This window comes from Erythrolamprus reginae, chromosome 8 (assembly GCF_031021105.1).
Source record: "Erythrolamprus reginae isolate rEryReg1 chromosome 8, rEryReg1.hap1, whole genome shotgun sequence".
NCBI lineage: Eukaryota > Metazoa > Chordata > Lepidosauria > Squamata > Dipsadidae > Erythrolamprus > Erythrolamprus reginae.
In genome coordinates this window covers 29,615,584-29,639,111 of record NC_091957.1, presented here as the reverse complement: position 1 = coordinate 29,639,111, position 23,528 = coordinate 29,615,584, and the positions used below count along the sequence as shown (strand labels likewise).

At 42.9% G+C, this 23,528-nt stretch overlaps 1 protein-coding gene across 1 annotated transcript in view; it reads right to left on the bottom strand.

Moving 5' to 3' along the window:
• The window catches only part of COL4A5 (collagen type IV alpha 5 chain), a 174,568-nt gene that overhangs the window by 30,579 nt on the left and 120,461 nt on the right, over positions 1-23,528 (bottom strand). The window contains exons 18-21 of the mRNA XM_070759748.1: positions 21,637-21,735; positions 21,440-21,490; positions 20,240-20,425; positions 11,015-11,148 (exon numbers count right to left, since the gene is read on the bottom strand). Of these exons, the coding sequence (XP_070615849.1) occupies positions 11,015-11,148; positions 20,240-20,425; positions 21,440-21,490; positions 21,637-21,735 (470 nt within the window). The remainder of the gene's footprint in view (positions 1-11,014; positions 11,149-20,239; positions 20,426-21,439; positions 21,491-21,636; positions 21,736-23,528) is intronic.

The window sequence follows — 23,528 nt, the reverse complement described above, 5'->3', positions numbered from 1 at the left end:
AGGGCGGTCTTAAACGAGAGTATGCGCAGTGGAACTGAGCGCATTGGTTCAAAAGGCGGGCCAGTTAATGCCCGAAGGACCAGTGGGAGGTCCCAGGTGGGATACCTGTGCACCACCTGCGGTCTAATGTTAGCAGCACCGCGAAGAAAGTCTCGAATGTAGGGATGGTGATACAGCGACCTCAAATTGTCCAAGCGGAATACTGTGGACAACGCTGCTACCTGCCGGCGAAGGGTGTTCGGTGTTAGTCCTTTTTCCAGCCCTGCCTGGAGGAAGGACAAGATCTGTTCTAAGGACTCTTGCAATGGGTCCAGATTCTTTGAAGTACAGAAGGTGTAATATGCTGACCAAGTAGAGTCGTAAATCCTAGTCGTTGAAGACTGCCGGGCCGCCTGGACAGTTCCTATTACATTATCAGGTAAGGAGAGTGCTCTCAAATGGCTCCCCTCAAGTGCCAGACGGTGAGGTGCCACCATTGAGGGTCTGGGTGGTGAACCGACCCCTGGGTGAGGGATACCTGACTGTCCGGAATCCGCCATGGTCTTGTAAGATCTTGTAAGTCTGAGAACCACAGGCGGCGTGGCCAGTGTGGTGCTATCAGCAGAATCTCCGCTCTCTCCGCCAGCAGTTTGTTCACTACCCTTGGGATGAGTGCCGCCAGGGGAAAGGCATAAAGAAGCCCTTCCGGCCAGGGGGAGCATAGGGCATTGACACCTTCCGCTCCTGTGGACGGGAAGCGTGAGAAGAAGCGGGGAAGCTGTGCATTGTCCTGGGTGGCAAACAGATCCACCTGTGGCATGCCGAACCGTAGACAGATGTCCTGAAATATGTTCGGGTCCAGACGCCATTCCGCTGGATCTAATGTTGCCCGGCTCAACCAATCCGCTTGTGCGTTTAGAGTCCCTGCTATGTGCTCCGCCCTCAAGGACTGCAGGTGTTGTTCCGCCCAGGAAAACAGTGTCTCTGCTTCCTTCATGAGGCATTGTGATTTTGTGCCTCCTTGATGGTTTGTATATGCCCGGGTGGCCACATTGTCTGTGAGGATGAGGACTGGGCGGACTGCCACCCGGGGAAGGAACTGGCATAGGGCTAGCGATACCGCCCTTAACTCCAAGAAGTTGATGCTGTTGTTGGCAAGCTCTTCTGGAGTCCAGCTGCCCTGGGCTATTTGGTGTGCCGTGTGTGCCCCACAACCTGATAGACTCGTGTCGGTTGTCACAGTGATGCACATCTGTTCCTTGAAACAGGTGCCCTGGTGGATAGCTGATGTTGTCCACCACTGAAGGGAGTGGCGGACCCTGGGCGGTAATTGAACCAGCTTGCTGGTGTGACTGGTTTTGTTCTTCTGAAATGGCAGGAGGAACCATTGTAGTTGTCGTGTGTGGAGTCTTGCCCAGGGAACCACGTCGATGCATGATACAAACATGCCCAGTAGCCTGGACAGTAAGGCCAGTGGTACTTGGTTGTTGTGACGTACTGCTTGTACTGTCTCTATTAGGGATGCTTGATGGTCTGGAAATAGGAAGACGTGGCAACTGACCGTATCTATGATCGTGTCGAGATGACGAAGCGATGTTGTAGGTGTCAGGTGACTCTTCGCGAGATTTATTGAGAATCCATGGGCCTGCAGGGACCGGATGGTGTGGGATAGATCGACCTGTGCTTGTTTGGGCGACCTGGATAGAATAATGATGTCGTCTAAGTAGACTTGGAGACTTATGGACTGGAGGTGTAAGTCCGCCATTATGACATCAAGCAACTTGGTAAATGTCCTGGGTGCTGAGGATAGCCCGAAGGGCATGGCCCGGTATTGGAAGTGGGCACCTCTCAGGTAAAACCGTAGGTATCTCCTGTGGTCCGGGTGGATTGGTACATGTAAATATGCCTCCTGTAAGTCTTTGGAGGTCAGGAGGTCGTGCTGATGGATGCAGGCTAGGATAGATTTGAGTGACTGCATCTTGAACCTGCGGTACTTTACATAAATGTTCAGTTGCTTTAAATTGAGAATTAAACGATGTCCCCCTGAATTCTTGGGCACTAGGAAGATGTGTGAATAAAATCCCTTTCCCTCCTGGTCCAGGGGTACCGGTTCGATGGCCGCAATGTCCAGCAGGTGTTGGACTTCTTGTTGGAGAAGCTCCCGTTCTGCTCTGTTGGTGGGGATGGGGCATCTGATGAACCGGTTGGGCGGGAGGGCAAGGAATTCTAGACGCAGTCCTGATTGGATGGTGTTTATGGCCCAGCAATCTGAAGAAGTCTCTTCCCATTGCGCAAGGAAACTTTGAAGTTTTCCTCCAATGGGAGCATCTGTGGATGAGTCATTTGGATTTCCGAAAGTTTCTTTTTTTTCTTTTCTTTTTTCAATCTTTTTATTAATTTTTCATAAAATAGACAAACAGACATACATACATTCAACATAAAAAGGTGGGGATGTATTCTCCCCGCTTATCTGAAAAGTATAAATTTAAGTACAGAAAAAAGAATACATAATTGAATATATAATTGAATGTTTAAAAAAAATGATTTGTTAAACTTTTCATTAAAGAAAATTCTTCTTCTAATAATTCTTTGTATATAAACTAATTCTAATATGTTTCTAAACCAAACTTAATTTATCTAGCACTATTATAACCTAAAAAAACATATCTTATCTTTACCAAAACAATTTACACATTTATATCTTAATTTTCTATTGTTTTTTCTTATCTATCCATATATAAACTTTATTCCATGTTTCATAAAATTTCGTATCTTCTTGATCATTTAAGCGTCTTGTCATCATATCCATCTCGGCGCAGTCCAATATTTTTGTGATGACTTCTTCTTCTTTGGGGATATCCTCCCCTTTCCAATTTTGCGCATATATAATCCTAGCCGCAGTTAAAATATGTATAATTAAATATAAAATTTCTTTCTTACAACTCTGATTTGTAATTCCTAATAAATAGAATTCCGGGGTAATTTCTACATCTTGCTTTACTATTTCTTTCATTATTTTCTCTACCATCTTCCAATATATTCTGGCTTTGCTACATGTCCACCATTGGTGATAATAAGACCCTATCTCTTTCTTGCATTTCCAACACATCGGGGAAGTTTTGGGAAACATTTTTGCTATCCTATTTGGTGGGAGGTGCCATCTATAAAACATTTTAATTTTCTTTTCTTTTAGGGACACAGATTTTGTCATTTTCCAGTTGTAAGTCCAGACTTTCTCCCATGTATCTATATCTATTTCTTTTCCGATATTTCTGCACCAACTTATCATGTTGTCTTTTAAGGTCAGCTCTATGTTTTTATGTGCTATCATGTGTTCTGAATTAATTTTCTTTTGGGGAGAACAAATGGAAGAAAGGAGAGAAAAAAAGAAAAATTTAAAAATTAACGCTGTAAAATTTAAAGAGCAGAATACAAATATTTATATACTTATGTTCTTCTTATAAGTAAAATAATCCTTGTTGATTGGAGATCTAGTCAATTTGCCAAAAAAAATATTTTAGTGTAAATTTAAAAAGGTCCCGTTGGCTAAAAATGGAAATTAAATCTTCTTAAAATTTATACTGTCCCGATTCTCCAATTAATTTCAAGTCAGTTGCCAAATTTTTAAAATGGAGTCAGTCTATCTTTCTCTGCTTAAAACAATGTGAACGGTCTCTCCACTGCAGCTCCAACAAAATCACCAATAATCCAAACGTAGCAATCCAAATAAAGACAATCCAGAATATAGAAAGGTATTCCTTGTCTTATTGTATCAATTCGTTTTACTTTCCATTTGTTTTAAAGTTGCAGGTTTACTTCATCTTCTTTTTAAAAGTTAGTAGTTAAATCAAAAGCAGTCGTAATCCCTCCGCTAATCAAATTAGAGCCCGGGATTCATTGTTCCGTATTTAGTAAAAAAAAATTGGTTCCAAAATTTATTTGGTGGTACAGTGGTACCTCAAGATACGAACTTAATTGGTGCCAGGAGGAGGTTCGTAAGGTGAAAAGTTCGTAAGATGAAACATTGTTTCCCATAGGAATCAATGGAAAAGCAATTAATGCGTGCAAGCCCAAAACTCAGAAACCGGGAAGCCGGCCGCCACCACCAAAGGAGGCTTGAGCCTCCCTTTGCCCCACGCTGCTTCGCCCTGCCTGTTGTCCTGGGTGAAGTGCTGGGGGGAGGGAGTCAGGAAGGTCCTCCGGCTCCCCTCCCCAGCCAAACACACAAAGACAGGCAGGGCGGAGCAGCGTGGAGCAAAGGGAGGCTGAAACCGCCGGCGGCTTCAGCTTCCCATTGCTCCGCGGGAGCGGCAGACCACCTTTGTATTTTTGGCTGGAGGGGGAAGCAGGAGGTGCAGGATCGGGCCGGCGGCGGGCGCGCCGCGAGGTAGCAGGTCAGCATCCTGGGCGGCTGGGCGGCGGGCGAGGAGGTGCGGCCGAGCGGACCTGGCTCCGGCTCCGGCTAGACCTCCAGCAAGAATGGGGCGGGCAGTGGGCGCGGCGGCAGCGGTAGCGGCGAGGGTGCGTCCGATTCGGGGCTGGCGGCCCCCGACGCAGTGGGGAACATCGGCGCGGGAGGCAGGAGAGGACTGGGCGACTGGAGCAGCAGCGCGGCTTCTTTTTGCCTGGGAGGGAAGGTGAAATGCCGGCGGCTCTAGCAGCTGCTACGAGCGGCATTTCACCTTCCCTCCCAGGCAAAAAGAAGCGCGCCCGCTGCCGGCCCAGGCAAAAAGATGCCGGGGAGAGGGGCACGCCTTCCGCCTGGGAAGTCCGGCCCCATCATCCCAGAATGCCGGCATCTTTTTGCCTGGGAGAGAAAGTGAAATGCCGCTCATAGCAGCTGCTATGAGCGGCATTTCATAGCCGGGCTGGGGGGCTTCCCAGCAACCTCCCGAACCCCGAACTTCTGGGTTCGGGGTTGGGGGTTGCTGGCAAGCCCCCCAGGCCGGCTGCGACCTTTTAAAACACCCGCGCCGCTTCGCTGCTGTCTCCTGAAGCCGAACGCTAAAGCCGAACTTCCGCGTTCGGCTTCGGGAGACAGCCGCGAAGCGGCGCAGGTGTTTTAAAAGGTCGCAGCTGGCCTGGGGGGCTTGCCACCACCCCCGAAACCGGGTTTGGGGTTCAGGGGGGTGGTGGCAAGCCCCCCAGGCCGGCTGCGACCTTTTAAAACACCCGCGCCGCTTCGCAGCTGTCTCCTGAAGCCGAACGCTAAAGCCGAACTTCCGCGTTCGGCTTCGGGAGACAGCCGCGAAGCGGCGCGGGTGTTTTAAAAGGTCGCAGCCGGCCTGGGGGGCTTGCCAGCAACCTCCCGAACCGAACCCGGGGTTCAGCAAAATTTTGCCTCTTCTTACGAACTTTGTTAGAGTTACGAACCAGCGTTCGGGAGGCTTCTGGGAAGCCCCGCCGCCCGACTGTTACCTTTTAAAACAGCCGCGCGGCTTCCCAGCAGTCTCCGAACGCCGGTTCGTAACTCGAAAAAAGTTCGTAAGAAGAGGCAAAATTTTTCTGAACCCCGGGTTCGTATCACGAGTTGTTCGTAAGACGAGGGGTTCGTATCTTGAGGTACCACTGTATTTCACTTTAAATGTATTTGATCTTTTATAATCTCATTTCAAGTATTTTGTAAGTAATTTTCTCTAATTTTTAAATGCTCAAAAATTCAAGTTCAAATTCAAAGCGATAGGTGAAAGTGAAAAGAAATAGATCCAGCTGTTGATTCGCGCTTGGATACAAATTTTTAAATAACTTTCTCTTTCGCCTTGTTCGAAATACTTTTACTTTCAACTTTCTTTAACTCCGATCTTCTTATTTTAACATGGAACGTAAAAAAAATTTACCTTGGTTTTATCTTGCCTTTGTGTATTCCTTTTTCACATCAAAAGAATTCAAAATCTTTACTTTCGCTGAGCTTTTCTTGCTTCCCGATGGTTTGGGGGGATCGCAATGGCCGTATCCTCTTCGCAGGGGATCGGTTCTCCTTACTCCAGAGCTGCAGAGCAGACCGCTGTCCCCGGAGCTTCGGCGACGGCTCCTCGGACAGAGGGAAGCCCCCTGTTCTAGGATCGAGCCATCCGGACTCGATCCGATCGCAATGAAAGGAGTCTCAGGGCAGAGGCCTGCCCAGGAGACTCTGCTGCGGTCCCGAGCCAGACCGGAAGTCCTATTTCCGAAAGTTTCTGGAGGGTTGACCCCTAAAGGGCGTTTAGGTTGGGTGTATGGACGGTATCCCCCCGCATTCCTGTCTGCGAAGGGCAGTCTATCCTGTCGATAGTAGCCTTGGCCATAGGTTCTCTGGGCTTGCGCAAAGGGAGAGGCTGTAGTGGTGTCGTAACGAAAGGTCTGTCTGCGGGAATATGGTGCTGATCTTCTATCAGCATGCCTATAAGCCTTAGGGAGGACCTTGCGCTTGTCTTTGTCCTCAACCAATACTGAGTCTAATGACTCGCCAAATAGTTTCTCCCCGAGAAGGCGGCATGAGGACATAGTGGCCGCCATGGAACGTGCTGCGAACTTAGCGGAGTTCAATGTTGCGTCCGCGGAAAACTCTGCTGCAGCAAGAAGCTTAGTTAAGTCCTGACGGAGTCTAGCATCCTCTGGGCCCAGTCTGGATTGCATTTCTTTAATCCAAACTATGGATGTGCAGTTAAAAAATGAAGCTGCATGGGCAGACTGCAAAGCCCAGGCTGATGACTGATGTGACTTGTGGATGAGGGTTTCCGCTTTGCGGTCATCCGGCTTCAGGCCTTCCATGTCTGCTGGGACTACAGCATTGGAAACAAGATTGGCAACCGGTTGATCCACAGGAGGGAACTGTAGCAATCCTTCAATGTCTGGGCCAAACCCATAGAACTTCTTTTTGATGGTGGAAGGGCCTGGGGCTGCTGTAGGGTTCTCCCACGGGCGCTTTATATTATCGATGAAAATTGAAGACGAGGGGATGAAGTCGGATTCCTTTTCTGGTTCAGTAAAAAGTCCTGCAGTAGGGTCCAGCCCCACTGATGGTTCAGTGGGCTTGGTAGTGGAACCCAGCCTAGCTGTGGTCTTTGCTTTGCAACAGGGTTTTGAACAGTGCAGGTTTAAACAAGCCGGTAAAAACCGGTTGCTCAGCAAACGTCTCTTCATCCTCAGAGAACTCATCCTCTGCCCCACTTTCCTCATCGTGTGACGGGGGCTGAGCCCCCAGCGAGTCCTGGTAGGAATAGTGGGCATTAAGCATGGGCCATATCTCTGGTTGCTGCCCCTTGGTAGGTGTGGGAGGGTGCTGCTGGATGCCCGTGGCGATGCCCTGTGAATATGCGTTGGCAATCATGTCCTGCACCGTTGGGGAGAGGTGATGACAAGTGTCAGGGCCCGACTGCAGGCCTGCAGCCATAGGTGTGAAAGAGGCTGATGGCACTGATTTTGTGTTCACCAGAGGTGGAGGCTGCAGGCCCGCATCCTGCCCTGGAAAGGTTGTGTGGGTTGAGGGCCCCGGCAAGGGGAGTGTCTCTCCACGCTCAGGAGACCAGTCTTTATCTGTGGTCGCAGAAGCAGGCTCTGGTAAATCCATGGAGGTAGCCATGGGTTGAGGAGGCATACCCATTTGGGAGGATGGTAGGCTCCAAGGCTGTTGAAATTGGTTATCAGGTAGAGCCCAGGTTTGCTTCTGGGCCTGCTCCATCATCTTTTCCAGAGCCTTAATCCTCTTCTCAGCTTCTTTTAAGGATGCTGAGGATTGAGAAGATTTTGACTTTGCCTTAGTAGAAGGAGCCTTGTCCTTGGGCTTAATCACGGCTGGTAGTGGTACAGGTTCCTCTGCCCCTTGCTGTTGTTCTTTAGATTCAGCCATTGAAGCAACAAGAAAAAGATTTTCTTGCACGCACCACCAGCAATGGACACCAGGTGTCGCCTTGCCTCAGAGTCAGGCTTTCTTTCACAAGCCTACTATTAAGCCAGGGAGGAAAAAGCAAAGCCTCCGTCTCTTGCGCTGCTTGCAAAAGAATAAAAGAAAATAAAATTCCGACAGCCGTTTAAACTTCGCACTGCTGCCAATACTGAAAACAGGAAGCCGGATGGTCTCTTAAAAGGTCTCCGGTGGCTCACGCATGCGCTCGCTAGTAACTTGGTTACTATGCCGAGGCTTCTTAAAATGGCGACTCCCAGGTTGACGAGTGGGACGCCATTAGCCTGCCGGGTCAATAAAAGGCCGTGGGGAAAAAACCGCCGAACATCTGATCGGTGCGGTGAGCGGCTGCGGCGGGAAAAACAAAAAAACTGCCAAAAAGTCAGAATTGCATTTCCATGCCCTAGACCTCGGCTCCAGGCATTCCGGAGGGGCTGGTTTCAGCTGCAGGGGAGAGACGGACCATCACAGCTGCCTCGGTAAGTCTTGGCCATAAAAGACTTGTCTTAAAAGGGCAATGTCCGCTGAGGACAGGGGCCTGCCCGATGCATAGGCAATCCGATGTTATTGAGCCTGGCCCACGGGGAGCGAGGCTCCCTTAATGAAAAATTTAACCAGCCAGCTCCTGGGTAGTATCCACTGAGGAAAGGGACCCATATAATCAAAAAAATAAGGTGGTTCTTGCCAGCGGACCAGCTAACCAGCCAATTGGTTAGAAAAAAAGTAAAAGAACTTACCTTATCTGTTTAGGAGAGTCCAACATGGTGTCAGTCGGAGAGGATAAAATATAACGTCCCTACTCTACGACTGAGTTTTTAAAACTGAGCCCTCTGGGGCAAGCAGGGGGCGGGACCGAATTAATTATTCAAATTCAAACTCAGTCCCTACCAATAAGACTAGAGTATAACCCATGTTGGACTCTCCTAAGCAGCGCATTGGAGAAATTGAGATGCACATGCACCTCTGCACCCCCAACATAGGCGCCCATGCAAAATTTTGCTTCTGCGCATGCGCAAGTGAAATCTTGTGCAAGGATGCAAAATTTCACCAATTTTTGGTGTGTTTTTTCTTCTGCACATGCGCTGAAGCAAAGAAATCCCAAAAATTGGCAAAATCTTGTGCACATGAGCATCCTTGTGTGAGATTTTGCTTGCTGCACATGTGCAGAAGCCAAACCTCGCACCAGCAGGCACATGTGCGCTGGCCAGACGCACCCCCCCGCAACGATCCCAGAGAGCGTATCAGTAGTGGCCATTAAGTGCAAACCTCCCCCCTGCTTAACATGTATTATATGGTTGGCTTCTTTCAGATGCCGCCAAGTACAGTGAGTGTGCCAGTGGAGGGTTCCAGTTAAATTTCGCTAGTGGTGCACATCTGCTCATGCGTGCACGTCCCACCACACGATTTCATTTCCGCGCATGCTCAGGATGACATGACAAGCGGAATCCCAGCTGAGGAGCTTCTCAGCTGTGCTTCGGATGAAGAATAAAAGTCAGCATTAACGTGAGGGCTTTTTCCCGACGCAGAGAAGCCATCTAAATCCGGGGGGGGGGGGAAATCACCCCAAATTACATTATCACCAGTGGGGTGCTCTGGGCCGCATTGGTAGGAAGCCATCACTGGAATGTGCCCACACCAGATCTGAAATACCTTTCCTGCTTCTGACCCAAATAATGCAGATTCCTATACTTCTGTTACTTTCCAGTCCTGTGATATCCAGACAGTAGAAGAGACCTGAACATCTGAACTATGTGGTCCTACAGAATTATTTGAAATTGTTCTTCTGAAAATATCCTAACACAGGCCCTTGCTTCTGTCCTCCTAATTTGTTTTCGGAGTCGGACACCCTACAATTGTTCTGCTTGCTCTCTTACGAAGTTCCCCTTCCAGATAACGAAGTTCCCCTTCCAGAAGTTCCCCTTCCTGACGGTCAGAGCGATCAACCAATGGAACTGCCTGCCAGGGGAGGTGGTGAACTCCCCAACTCTGGACACCTTCAAGAGGAGATTGGACTTCCATTTGGCTGGGGTGCTGTAGGGTTTCCTGCTCAGGCAGGGGGTTGGACTCGATGACCTAACGGTCCCTTTCAACTCTATTAATAAAATAAAATAAATAAACAACTAATTCACAACCAACATTCCAAGGCTGAGACCCATGATGGTGAACCTGCAGCCACAGGTTCCACACAGAGCCATATCTGAGAGCACGCAAGGCGTTGTTCTATGTCAGCACATGTACACTGGCCAGCTGATTTTTGACTTTCAAGTGGGTGGATGGGAGGGCATTTTCACCCTCCCCAGGCTCCAGGAAAGCCTCTGGAGCCTGTGGATCAGTATTGGGTTGTTACCATTTACAGGCCACACTATGCACTGATATAAAAAATGGAGCTTGTGCATGCAGCTCCACGTCTCTGGTGTGTGTGCGCACATATCCCAGCAAGATTTTGCTTCTGCGCATGCACAGGCAGCAAAATCTCATGAGGGGGCAACATGTGTGTGTGAGATTTCGACTATTTTTTGCTTCAGTGCATGTGCGGAAGAAAGGAAATGATTAAAATCTTATGTGTGTGTCCTCTCACAAGATTTTGCTTCCTGAGCATGTGCAGCAGCAAAATCATGCTGGGATGCACACGTGTGCATGTTGGCGACCCGAAGCTCTTCATGCATCGCACCAGTAGTGGCTGTATGTTTTCTGTGGATGATGAAAAATGCTTTCTGTGGATGATGAAAAATGGGCCCAATGGGCCTACTGGACATTTGGAAACGAACTTCCAGTAGGTCCATTGGGCTGTTTTTGGCCTCCTCCAGAGACTTTCTTGAAGCCTGGGGAGGGCGAAAAATGGCCCAACATGTCTATCTCAAGTCCGAAGGCTTCACTGAGGCCTGCACGCATGCATGGGAAGGAGGGTAGGGTGGAGTGGGGGGTTGTTTGCACATGCACAGAGGGAGGGCATTGCATTATGGGTGTGGGCACACATACTTACACACATGCTACTGCGCATGCACCCGCCCTTTTGGCACCCGAGCAAAAAAAAGGTTCGCCATCACTGGCTTAGACTGAAATTTAGACAGGATTTGTTCTCCAAGGGGTATAAAATTCCCCCACCCACCTCTTGGTTCCACCATCTTTCTGTCTCTCCCGTTTTTCACTTACCGACTGTCCAGGGGCACCTTGATCTCCCTTCAATCCGGGCAGTCCGGGCTGACCTGCCTGTCCAGGGTTTCCTTTTTCTCCTTTCACTCCCCCAATCCCGGGTGGTCCACGGGGTCCCTCAGGCCCAGGAAGACCTTCAAGTTGCAACACAAAATTGGGTGTGTCAGTGCAATTTTAGAATCAGCACTATCCTCTATGCTGTCTTGGGGTAAAATAGCAATAGCATTTAGACTTATAAACTACTTCCTAGGGCTTTTACAGCCCTCTCTAAGCAGTTTACAGAATCAGCATATTGCCCCCAACAATCTGGGTCCTCATTTGACCCACCTTGAAAGGATGGAAGGCTGAGTCAACCTTGAGCTGGTGGTGAGATCTGAACTGCTGAACTACAGCTAGCAGTTAGCTGAAGTAGCCTGCAGTTCCGCACTCTAAACACTGTACAACCTCGGCTCTTAAAAGATCACACCACGCTCTTTATGTCTGAGGGCCATTTTATGTTCAAGGAGAAACCCACCCAAGGAAAGAACCTGCCAGCAGTAGGGGAGGTGGTTATGGTTATGCTATATCAATTTATGATTATTTGTGCCTTAGTTTTTGAGCATCAACTATCCAAGGTACATTTGACTTTTTCTTATTGTATTCAATGGACCATTTCTTAACCTTTGGGCTGAGATCAAGTATTCTTTCATTAGTTTTATTCTACATGGGGAATGGCCAGGGAGGAGGGAACACTGATTTTTTTAAGGGGACAGCATGGAGAGGGATTGCAGCAGTACAAAATTGGAGGACTCATCCTATTTCCTCTTGAGATGTATTTAAAGAATCCTTGGATTGGAAAAGAAGTTTGGATCTTCTAAGCAAAGTTCTGTATATTGCTACAGAATTGTAGGAAATTTTGGCTGGCAAACACATGGAGTTCAGAACTGACATAAAAAGGATTTAGGGTGGGGATTCTGATCTCCTGAGGCCCTGCAGAGTTTAAAGAGTTGGTGCAGGCAGAGGTGAGAAGAACATCATATATCTTTGGTGAACATTCTCATATCAATGAAAGCAACTTTAATATTGTTTGGTGAACAAACTCAACAATGGGCCGTCTATGGTTTTCTCTTTCTAAAATCAGCAGACAAAAATGGGGACTAACCAGCCCATACTTATTAATGAAATAGTATTGATGAAGATAAGGAAAATGGGCCTGGGGGAGGGGAAGAGGAACGGTCCCTATTTTTGAGGCAATCTTTCTAGTTTGGTTTAGTCCTTTCTCTTTTTGCCAAAGTCCGTCCATCCATCCATCCATCCATCCATCCATCCATTCCAGGCATTTCACCAAATAGAAGGTGAATCAGAATTGGGTGATCTGATTTACTCCCGATGAATTATAGGAGCTGAATTCCTATAAAATTCATCTGAGATGACCAGGAACTGGGAAAAAATTGATTTAAACGAATTAACCAATTAGTTTAAGTGGGTTTTTTTTACGGGATTGAAGGGAATGTTGATGTCATGAAATGTTTTCAACCACAGAAGTAGAAGGAAGAGTTAGTATGTATCAAGGGGTAATAATCCACCAAACCCAGCTTGCCTTTGAAAGACTGAAAAATTAATACTAATTGTTGAGACAAGAATAATAACAACAACAAAATGTCTGGTAATTGTTATATCATGTGAACAGAAATGTTAATAATATTAAGAACAGTATAAGAAAAATGTAATCACAATTCTTAGAACAGCCTCCCCCTTTCAAGTTGTAATTAAATGCAAAAATCTTTTTTCAACAGAATAAGGAAAAACAGATTTAAGTGACAACACATGAATCTAGAACTTAAACTTAATTCAACTGTAACAATGGTCAACAGAAACAAGCCAGCTTTGTAAAGTATGGTTGTTGTAAAGTACCTAATGTCCCCATTCTCAAAGTTTGCATAATACCTAGAGGGCTAAAATGGAGGTGGGCTAAATTATGAACCAATGTATCATTGTAGGAGAAAGTGTAACAGAACCTAGGGTTAGAGTTAGAAGAGGAATTGGTCTAGAATCCCTATGTAGCCACAAGTGAACTAATTTCGATCCTCTTGACTTCTGTTGATAGGTATCTAACTCTAAGCTGGTGCTGTTAGTTGAGAAGATTTCTGTGCATAGGCTACAGTTTATTTGAGGTATGCACCTCATCTTTCATATCTGACAGTTGAGTTCCCACAGATGTTTTGAAGTTGGCTTGTTCAATAAAGGATAATTCAAGCAAACCATGGACTAGTTTAAATTGGATATGAGCAAAAATATAACAAAAGCTTCTGGTTTTTTTTTTATGGCCACACAGGTCTATGTTAATACAGGGTAATGTTAAACCATGATTAACTGTTATGCAACCAGAATCTAAGTTAACAGCAAATAATATTATCAAGCAACCAATACAGTCAAACAAACTAGCCAAGTTAAGAATCTAACCTGGAGGACCTGGAAGAGTCAGAGTTCACCAAAGGCCAATGTTCGTTGTTAGGGGGAGGATATATAACAGTGCAAAACAAGACGACTAGTTAGAATTAGCATTCATGAGCTGATACTACATAGAGAAAACCTATCTCACCAGCATATTTTGTATTTACAGATTGCAAAAGTGCATGCACAAACAACCCCCTCTCCCATCACATCAAAACATATCATGTGTTTCTACACAAAATAATTTAGATATACAACTTATTCTGGTGATAAGGCTGCTACAACTTGTCAAAGTCAACTTTGGTTGACATTCTACTGAGTAAGGCTCAATATCTGTTAGTTTCAGGTAAATAACAAAGGCATCTATTTTTGTGACCGTTTCAATGACTTAGCTGGAGAAGGGATAACCTGGTTGAAATCAATTAGAGGTACCGTACAGATAAGCCTCAACTTACAACAGTTCATTTAGTGACCATTACAATGGCCCTGAAAAAAGGTGACTTATGATTGGTTTTTCACGTGACTGTTGCAATATCCTCATGGTCACATGATCAAACTTTGGGTGCTTGGCAATTGACTCGTATTTGTGCCGGTTGCAGCATCCTGGGGTCATGTGATCCCTGTTTGTGACCATCTAACAAGCAAAATCAATGGTGAAGCCAGATTTAATTAACCACCATGCTAGTAACTTAACAACTGCAATATACAACTGAGGCAAGTAAGATCATAAAATGGGGGAAAATTCACTTAACAAATGTCTCACTTAGCAACAGAACTTTTGGGCTCAATTCTGGTCGTTAAATTGAGGATTATCTGTACTTGTTCCAGTGATCTTGGAAATGGTTATCTAAGTTTTCCAAGACTGTATGATTTATTGGGGTAGAAGAAAGGATCTTCAGATCCACTATTTTTGAGGTTCTCAGGAAGAAAAAGTTCATTTTATGGAAGCTTAAACTATCCTGAAGATTTGAACTAAAATTAATTTCTTTTGCGTTGCCATTAAGACAAGAGGCATGTATTTGTAATCATTCTGAGTGGGATTAGCCACATTTTATTTATGCTAAGCATGATGATTAAGGACTGTCATCTGGTTCATAGGATATATTGTGAAATTTAAAAAAAATCTCCGTAACTACTTAATTGCCAAAAGTCATCATAAGATTCCAATGTTTTCCTGAAGCCATCACTCTGCTAAAAAAAAAATTCCCTCCACACTGTCAAACTATTTACTAAGTCTGCACTACTATTACTACTAGTTTTTTCTCATCATTTCTATCACCCATTTCCTCCCACTAAGGACTTATGACTGTAACTTGTTGTATCCTAAAGATTTTATTAATATTGATTGTTTCCTCATTGCTTATTTGACTCCTATAATCATTAGGTGTTGTACCTCATGATTCTTGACAAATGTATCTTTTCTTTTATGTACACTGGGAGTTTATGCACCAAGACAAATTCCTTGTGTGTCCAATCACACTTGGCCAATAAAGAATTCTATTCTATTCTTTCTATTCTCAATTCAAAGATAATGTTACTTTTGTCTGTGTTCATTAATTCTGCTAGTGACACTAAAAGTGATGCTTATCAATACTACTATTAAAACACTTGAATATAATGCAAATGTATATTTACTATGTATTTTTTAATATTTAAAACATAGCTGCCAATTGTTTCTTTAATAGGTTTAAGATATCCATCCTGATCTATACTCTTCTCCAAAATAGTGGATAAAGGATAAAGTGACATGGAGTTGATATTCACAATTTACAGCTTGTCAGTGAAATATTCACAAAAATATAAAGAATCCATGCAATTTATCAACAATAAATTAGGAAATACATATGCATAAGTTTCCATCTCACTTGTTTCTCTGCATTCTTGGTTGATCATTCTATATTAATGCTAAACAAAATTAGACTAACCAAAACTTTCTATTGCAAAACAGAATGCAAGTTTTGCTAAGCCTTTTCAAAATACACCAACAGAAAGTAACCACTCTTTGTTGCTTCACCATTTTCCATTTAATTAAACTGCACTTTTAATGAGCCACAGGTGATTGCTCTATTTAAGTAATAATTTAGATTTAGAACTTTTCTATGGCTGTGCTCAGGAGGATTTGTTTCTGAAAAGCTATCTTAGCAAAACTTTCAAAAAAAATTTATTCCATTTCATACAAATGTGTATGCCAAGCCAACTTTGTCCTACAGAAATATACACACACAATATGATTTCATCTCATCAACATTATCTTACTACAAGAAAAAAAAGTAGTTGCAATTAGAAAACATAAATTGAAGCTCTGCTTTTTCACCCAGAATTGAGTCCGAATTCAACAATGAATTACTCCTAGGTAAACTTGACAAAAAGAAAGATCCATTTTATTACAGCCTCATCCAAACTGGACGCTCAGTGTAAACCAGAGGTCTTCAAACGTGGCAACTTTAAGATTTGTGAATTTCAACTCCTAAAATTCTCCAGCCAGCTATGCTGGCTGGTGATTTCTAGGAATTGAAGTCCACAAGTCTTAAAGTTGCCAAGTTTTAAGACCCATGATATAAACAAACAAGATAAGAATTGTAGTGCAAAGGACTATAGTATGTGATTCCAGATGCTAATAAATCATATTTATTACTTATGTCTATGCAGTGAAGGGCTGCAAAAAAATTTATTACCACACTGTGGGCGTGGTTTATTGTGTGGGTGTGGATTGATGGCCATGTGACCGGGTAGGAGTGGATTGATGGCCATGTGACCATGTGGGAGTGGCTTGACAATCATGTGACCGGGGGTAGCTTAAAGGTTATGTGACTGGGTGGGAGTGGCTTACCAACCAAAATATGTTTTCAAATAGGTGCTTGGACTCTTGATTAGTTGATTAAGTCACATTATTTGAATAGCCACAAAAAGGACAAATGATAGACAGCAGTATTTGTGGAGGAGCACAGTAACATTTAAAGGTTTTGTACTGAATCCACAAGTTTCAGTATGATAACAGATTAGCTCAATTTTCTTTAATTGCTACAAAAGTTCAGTTTAGATAATAATTAAAATGATTAAAGTGTTTATGAGTAAAACATACTATTTAATTGTTTCCTATTTTAAAAGTAATTAAGGATCATACTAAGGTACTAGAGAAGGACAATTAAAAAACTATTAAGTATTCAATAAATAGTGCATAAACTTACTACTCCCACTGCCCCCCCCCCAATGGGGCAGCAGCCCACCTCTGTGTCTATGGAGATTCTCAGTCATTCAGGTCATGGTTCTCCCAAAGACACTTTTTCAAGAGGCAACTAGATTTTTTTGTTATTCTTTGAAGACATTTCGCTTCTCATCCAAGAAGCTGAAGAAGCTTCTTGGATGAGAAGCAAAACGTCTTCAAAGGAAAAAAGAACCAGAAAGTCCAATTGCCTCTTGAAAAAGCACCTTGGGGTTTATAGCTTATCTTATGGCAAATATGATTATGCTCACAGCATCACGTTGATTCTACCAAATCAAGTTTATAAATGAAAAGTAAAAATGCTTCATTTTTAATTGGATCACAATCCTTGCAATTTGCATTGTAAATAAACACATTTTAAAAAATAAACCAATTTAAAAGTGTAGACAAAGTATAAGATTTTTGTACAAATTCAGACCCTAATCTTTTTTCTTTCAATTTTAATGGCATTTCTCAATCAAACCTCTGCGTTTGCCTCATTATACATATAGGATAGTTTGATGACTTGGCATACTCATTCTGGAGAAGAAACCATTTTTATCCAAGCCGTACATTTAATCTCATGCAAAAGGTATTACTCTAGAGTTAATGAGCTAACCTGTGGCACCTGGAAGGAGGTGATCAAAAGTTCACCAAGGCCATCATTACAAAGAAAAATATCAATATAGTTAGACACATAAACAAACTGGTACGTTTTCACAGCAATCCATCTACATTTCTTTTTTTTTAAAAAAAAAATCCATGTGTACACCAAACTGTCATCATGACCAAAAATTTATTTATTTATTTATCACAGTGGAAGCCTCAGCCCCAAGGAAAAAATAATATTTAGGCTGTTTAGGGGATGCTGTCTGGAATAACTGCAAGGTCCTCGACTTACAATCATTTATTTGGTGACCATTCAAAGTTACAAGGATGTTTGAAAAAGGGGACTTACAACCAGTTCTGGCACTTAAAGTTTGTCACTGAACCCCCAAAGTCACAGGAACAAGGCCTGGCTGCCTGGCAATCAGAATGTATTTACAGCGGTCAGCTTCCAACAAGTTAAGTCAATGTGGGGGAAGTGGATCCACATGAAACTCCAACTGCATTGATTTGTGGTTAACAAAATCATAAAATCATAAAATTGGGCGCAACTTACTTAACAAGCAACAGAATGCCTGGTCCCAGTTATGATTGTAAGTTGAGAACTATCTATAAAAGCATCTCCATGTTAGAACTAGCTGCAAGATGTCAGCCAAAAGTGCAACCCTCCCACCAATTATTGACAGTCGTTCCCACCAATTATTGACAGATCTCTTTCTTTGTGGTTGCAACTGCATTTCTTGTCCAATCATTATTGAGTTACATTCCAAGGGTTGAATACATCAACAGTGGACCCACTGAATTTCCTTTTACTCATAACAACAGTTTGGTCTTCACCCACTGGCAGATGCATGGTAGCATGAGATGAACACCTACATTCTACATGCAGTGAAAACAAAGATGATTGAAATTAATGCCACAGGGCCCTTACTAGCACTTCCTCTTGGTCACAATCTAAAGTGACAGCATGGTCATCTAATTTAGTTTTCTCCCAATGCTCCTACACAAAGGGAATGCGTGTGTGTTGATGTTGTCTTCTTCAAAATCGAATCAAATTCTTCTGCGGTCATGTGGAACTACCCCACAAAAGAGCTCATCTTCAAATGCCTTGCATTTACTTCAGAGGCATTGATGTGAAGTCCTAGAGATATGTTCTACTGCTTTCCTTGTTCCCTAGGAGATACCAGGTTGAAAGTTTGTCTGGATGCTTATCCTAGGTGTCTGAATGTTTAATATCTAACTTACCTGGTGTCAATGCTCTAATCTGCAATTGCACAGCTATGTTTATATCTCTTATCTATCTATAGTGTTCTCTCTCTCTCTCTCTCTCTCTCTGTATGTATATATGTGTATATAGAGAATTGTCCTTAAAATGCGAGTTCTGGGTGTATTTATAAATGAAGAGGCAACAGCCATTACGATCTCCAGAACGTTTAAAATTTATTAAAAACTACTAAAATAAACTAAGGTTTCGTTAGCCTTCTACTGATGTCGTCAGAGTATTAAAATCCCCACTGAAGACAGCTGATTTTATAAAAAGCTGCTCAATTCACTCGTTGCCATTGTCACAGGCCCCCACCCTTCCTTCCCTCCTGTAATTAGCTTAGTTGTTGCTAGCTTAGTCCTATAAACAGGTGGGATGGCTGCTCCATCTTCTGCGTATTGCCTCTTTCTCTCCCCAGGGGGTAGAGTAGGGTTATGAGGCAATACTGGGGTGGGCTAATCACCACTTTTTCCCCCTTGTAGTTATTCCTCCCTCCTTTAGGTAACCACATTGTCTCCCCTAGCATCTTTTTTGCCCATGATTGTGTATTGGGTCTACATTGTTCTACACCCCACCCCCATCCCTGTGCTCGTCCAGTGTGCTCTGCTGCATGCAATTGGAGTTTGCCATGAAGGTGGTGCTAACTCCAATTGCACGCAGGAGAGCATATGTACTACGAAGAGATGAGATTTTCTTATGATACACAACCTGTTATGTTCTTTAGAATTCACTCTATCATTTTAGATTTTGAGATGTCACAACATTTTGTCTAAGTTGAGCTACAATTAAAATTCATCTTTTATGGTCATAAAGTGTCAACACTAATTAAGTGTTATCAACTGACAGAAAGTGTACAAAAAGTGCCAATTACAGCAGGATCTCCAAACTTGGCAACTTTTAAGACTTGAGGACTTCAACTCCCAGAACTCTTCAGGAATTAAAGGCCAGTCTAAATGAACCTGAATTATCTACAATGGCTATTCTAATAACTCTGTTGTCATATTGCTAATGAATTCCAAAATAGGACCATTGGACATATAAAAATAGCATAGTTATAGCACTTTCTCTAAATTTGTCAAACATCGTTCCACACATCAACCAGATTTTATCAGATACCAGTAACGGCTCAGTGGCATTTATTTAACATTATCACTTCTATATAGGAGCCACAAACAAACAAGCTAGACAATGACAGAATGAAGATGAGATGGGATGCATTGCACCTGCTGGAATGGAGGACACGGTAGGGTAAGAATGAGCATTAATGATGAGCATAAACCATACAAGGAGGAATAAATGATGAAAACTGAACATGCGGTGCTGCTAACATGATTTCTGATGGTCCTACGAGCAGTGGGAATTATCATTCGGTGCACAAGATGGAATTTTCTGATCAGGTGGCATCATGGTACAGGCAGCCGGAGCAGATGCTATTAAGGTTGATTGGGTGCTTGGCTTGATGAGTGCTGTGATCACATGCAGAGCCCATTTAAAATCGGGAAAAGTTTTGCTGGCGGGTTATCAGAAGATTCTGTCTCTTGATATGGACAAGGCTTGTCTTTTTCAGCATAACTTAACCATGTCTCAGAGGCACTGAATATTAAAAGTCTGGTCAGATCATCAAAAACATCAAGTCTGGAAAGGGCTGATCCAAATGATAGCCGGATAAGCTAATAACTTGCCAGCAAAATATTCAGTGTATAGACCTTCTTTTCCTTACCTGGCCGTCCTGGTATGCCTGAGGGTCCAGGGTTGCCCTTGGGTCCTTCCGATGGGGGGCCAGGAAGTCCTGGAGGACCATCTAAGCCCCGAACACCAGGAAATCCCTTGGGACCCATTTCTCCTTTTAAACCAGGGGATCCTGGAGGCCCTGGCGGTCCAGAGAAGCCCGAATCTCCCTTTTGACCTAGTTGTTAAAACAATGGAGAGAGGCATGTAAATGGATCAGCATTCCAGAAAGGTCCTTAAATTTCTGTTGAAAAAGAAAACAGAGCATTTGATGTTGCAAGCTGAGAAACTGGTACCCAATATTTCCTGGTATCTCCCTCCCAGTAGTTCCCAACTGTCAGCATTCTCAAGAAGACCAGGAACATCCAAAACCATCCTTCAGATTTGCTGCGCCCATTAACATCACCTGAGTTTATATATGAGGAGTTTTATTATATTTGTGGTTCACAATTTAAAATGGGGCAGTGAAGCATGTTTACAGAGGAGGTGAACCAAAAGTAAACAATTTATTCATTAGTTAGTTAAGCAAAATCTCCTAGATAGCTAGATGAATGCTTGGCTAAAGGCATTTTGAGATTTTCAGAATTTACATCACTTGCCCTCTCATCAGTAGTTTACTGGTGTGGTAGCAGACTGCGCACCGATAGTGGTGGCTAGATTGTGCAATTTGCGTGGGACTGCTCCGTTGGCAGTCCTATGGGCGCCACCATCTTTTTTCGTATCTTTGGTTTTGTGTGCATGCGCAGAAGCAAAATCCTGTCAGGGGACGTGTGTGTGCGTGAGATTTTGGAGAATTTTTTATTTCTGCACATGCACACAAGCAAAAAATCACTGAAATCTTGTGCATGCACATGTCCCCCCCACAAGATTTCAGCACGTTTTTGCTTCCTGCGCCTGTACCAGTAGCAGCGGTAGAAGCAATCCGCCCCTGCCTCTCATGTCCAAATGTCAGTTGCATTTCTATCTCCAAAATGAAGCAACCTGACCATCTAGGGGTCTCAAACTCATGGCCCAGATGCATCACTCCCTGGTGACGCCATGGGACGACGCGAGTTTGACAGCCCTGATCTAGATGATGATACATCAGTTCTAGGACCCAGAAAGAAAAAGCTTTTTTCCCCTCACTTGGTCCCCAATTCTGAGATGATACCATGAACTTTCTTTTTCATTAATAAATAAAATTAGTCTTTGCCTGCGAGTCCTGGGAGTCCTGGCGGTCCGGGAAGTCCAAATCCTGGTTGACCTGAAAGAACACAACCACAAACGGCCAAAGTTAACAATGCAATTTCATATTATGGATCTCTGCATGCAATCTTTGCCAAAACACACCAACCTTTCAACCAATGGAAAGGAAAAGGAAAGGATCAAGGGGAAGAAAAGGAGGCTCACCTGGTTCACCTTTCTGCCCTGCTGGTCCAGGGATGCCATCTCGTCCAGGTTGTCCTTTTTCTCCCAGAGGGCCTGGAGAGCCAGGGCGACCAAGTTCACCTAAGACAAAGAAGAAGAGAATTGTCAACAATGAATTATCTTGATGTTCTAAAAAAGTAATTCCAAAGATCTGCCTACTGCAAATACTACCATTTCTAATGCACACTACCATTTCTAATTCATAATGCAGACAAAAACAATACCCTGTGTTTCTTCAAATCCCCTGATTTAGGACTGGAATTGTTTACCTATCACAGAAACGACCCACTTCAGTTGTTCTGCTTAAACATTTTAGGGAGAAGAAATTGAGAAGTTTCATATAAGAGAAGATGTACAGCTAGCCACAATTATGTACAAATGATGAAATGTGTGTTTTTATTTGCTTTTGCTGCTGTCCTTTATGGGGATATTCATGAAGATGTAGATTAGATTATCAACACTAAGATACAACCCTGTTGGAGGCAGAATTCTCCACAAACAGTAGGGACCACACAGCCTTCACAAACTCAATCCCAATCAAGCAAGCTAGCACTATTCTCTGCAAACTAGGATCTCTAATTTAGAGAATAAATTGCAAACCTAAAGAAAACTAAGTAACTCAACACAGCAAACCAAAAGACTACCTTACTTATCTAATCTAACCTAACCTAACCTAACCCAAAAAATTCCGATTAAATTAGAGAGACATTTTTTTTGGAAAAGTTAAATACAGGCCCATCTTCATTGGATCTTCCAGCATAAACATCAAATGATCTGCAAAAGCTTGTAATTTATATTCTTGTTTTCTGATTTTCATTCCTCTTATTTCTTTATCTTACCTTACAACAGTCTTGTCTCAAAAATCTTATAATCCACATTCAATGAAGAAATTGGTCTATAATTTCTTATTTGTTGTAAATAAAAATCTTCTTTAGATATAAGGGTGAAATATGCTTCTGTCCAAGTATCTGGGCTTTTGGCCTTCAATAACAAATCATTAAATACTTCTAACATAACTTCAATTAACATATCCTGTAATATTTTGTAAAATTCTGCTGGTAATCCATCAGGCGCCATCGTTTTCCCATTCTTCTGTGTTTTGATCCTTTTTATTAGTTCCATCATTGATATCCTATCCTCCAAATTCTTTTTGACATTTTCTGGGATTTTTGGTATATTTGCATTCTCCAAATAATATCTTATTCTTCCTTTATGTTTTCTTGTTTGTATGTTCATAATAATTTTCTACTATTTTCTTTTTTTCATTGTTTTGGTAGTGTAAATTTCCTTTCATGTCTATTAATTGGTTTATAGCTTTCTTTTCTCTCTTTCTTAATTTTATACGCCAACCAATGTTCTGGTTTATGTGCATTTTCAAAAAAGTTTTGTTTTACCTTTTTTATTTTCTAGGCAATATATTCATTTTCAGGTATGTTTATTTTATGTTTCTGTAGAGTTATTTTATCTATTTTTGTAAGCTGCCCTCTACAGAGAAGGACGGCATAGAAATCAAAATGAATTAATTAATTAATGATTGAATGATTGAATGAATAAATAAATAATTTTATTTTTGTGTTTTATCTTGTGGATATTTTTCCAAATCTTTTCCCAATCTTTTATATTCTTACTCCATCTCTTTTTGCTTGTGTATCTTTTGTTTCTTCTTTTTTCCCATGTATGTCATTACTAGTCCCCCAGTATATGCTTTACAAGTGTCCCACAGCTTTTGTAAGGAAGTATCCTCTTTCTTATTTTCTTTTTAAAAGAAAGTTAATTATTTTTCCATATACTGTATATTTAAAAGTTTTTTTCATTTACTACTCTCTGGTTCAAATCTATCTTAGTCTCTTTCTTTGTCCTTTCCATTTCATTAT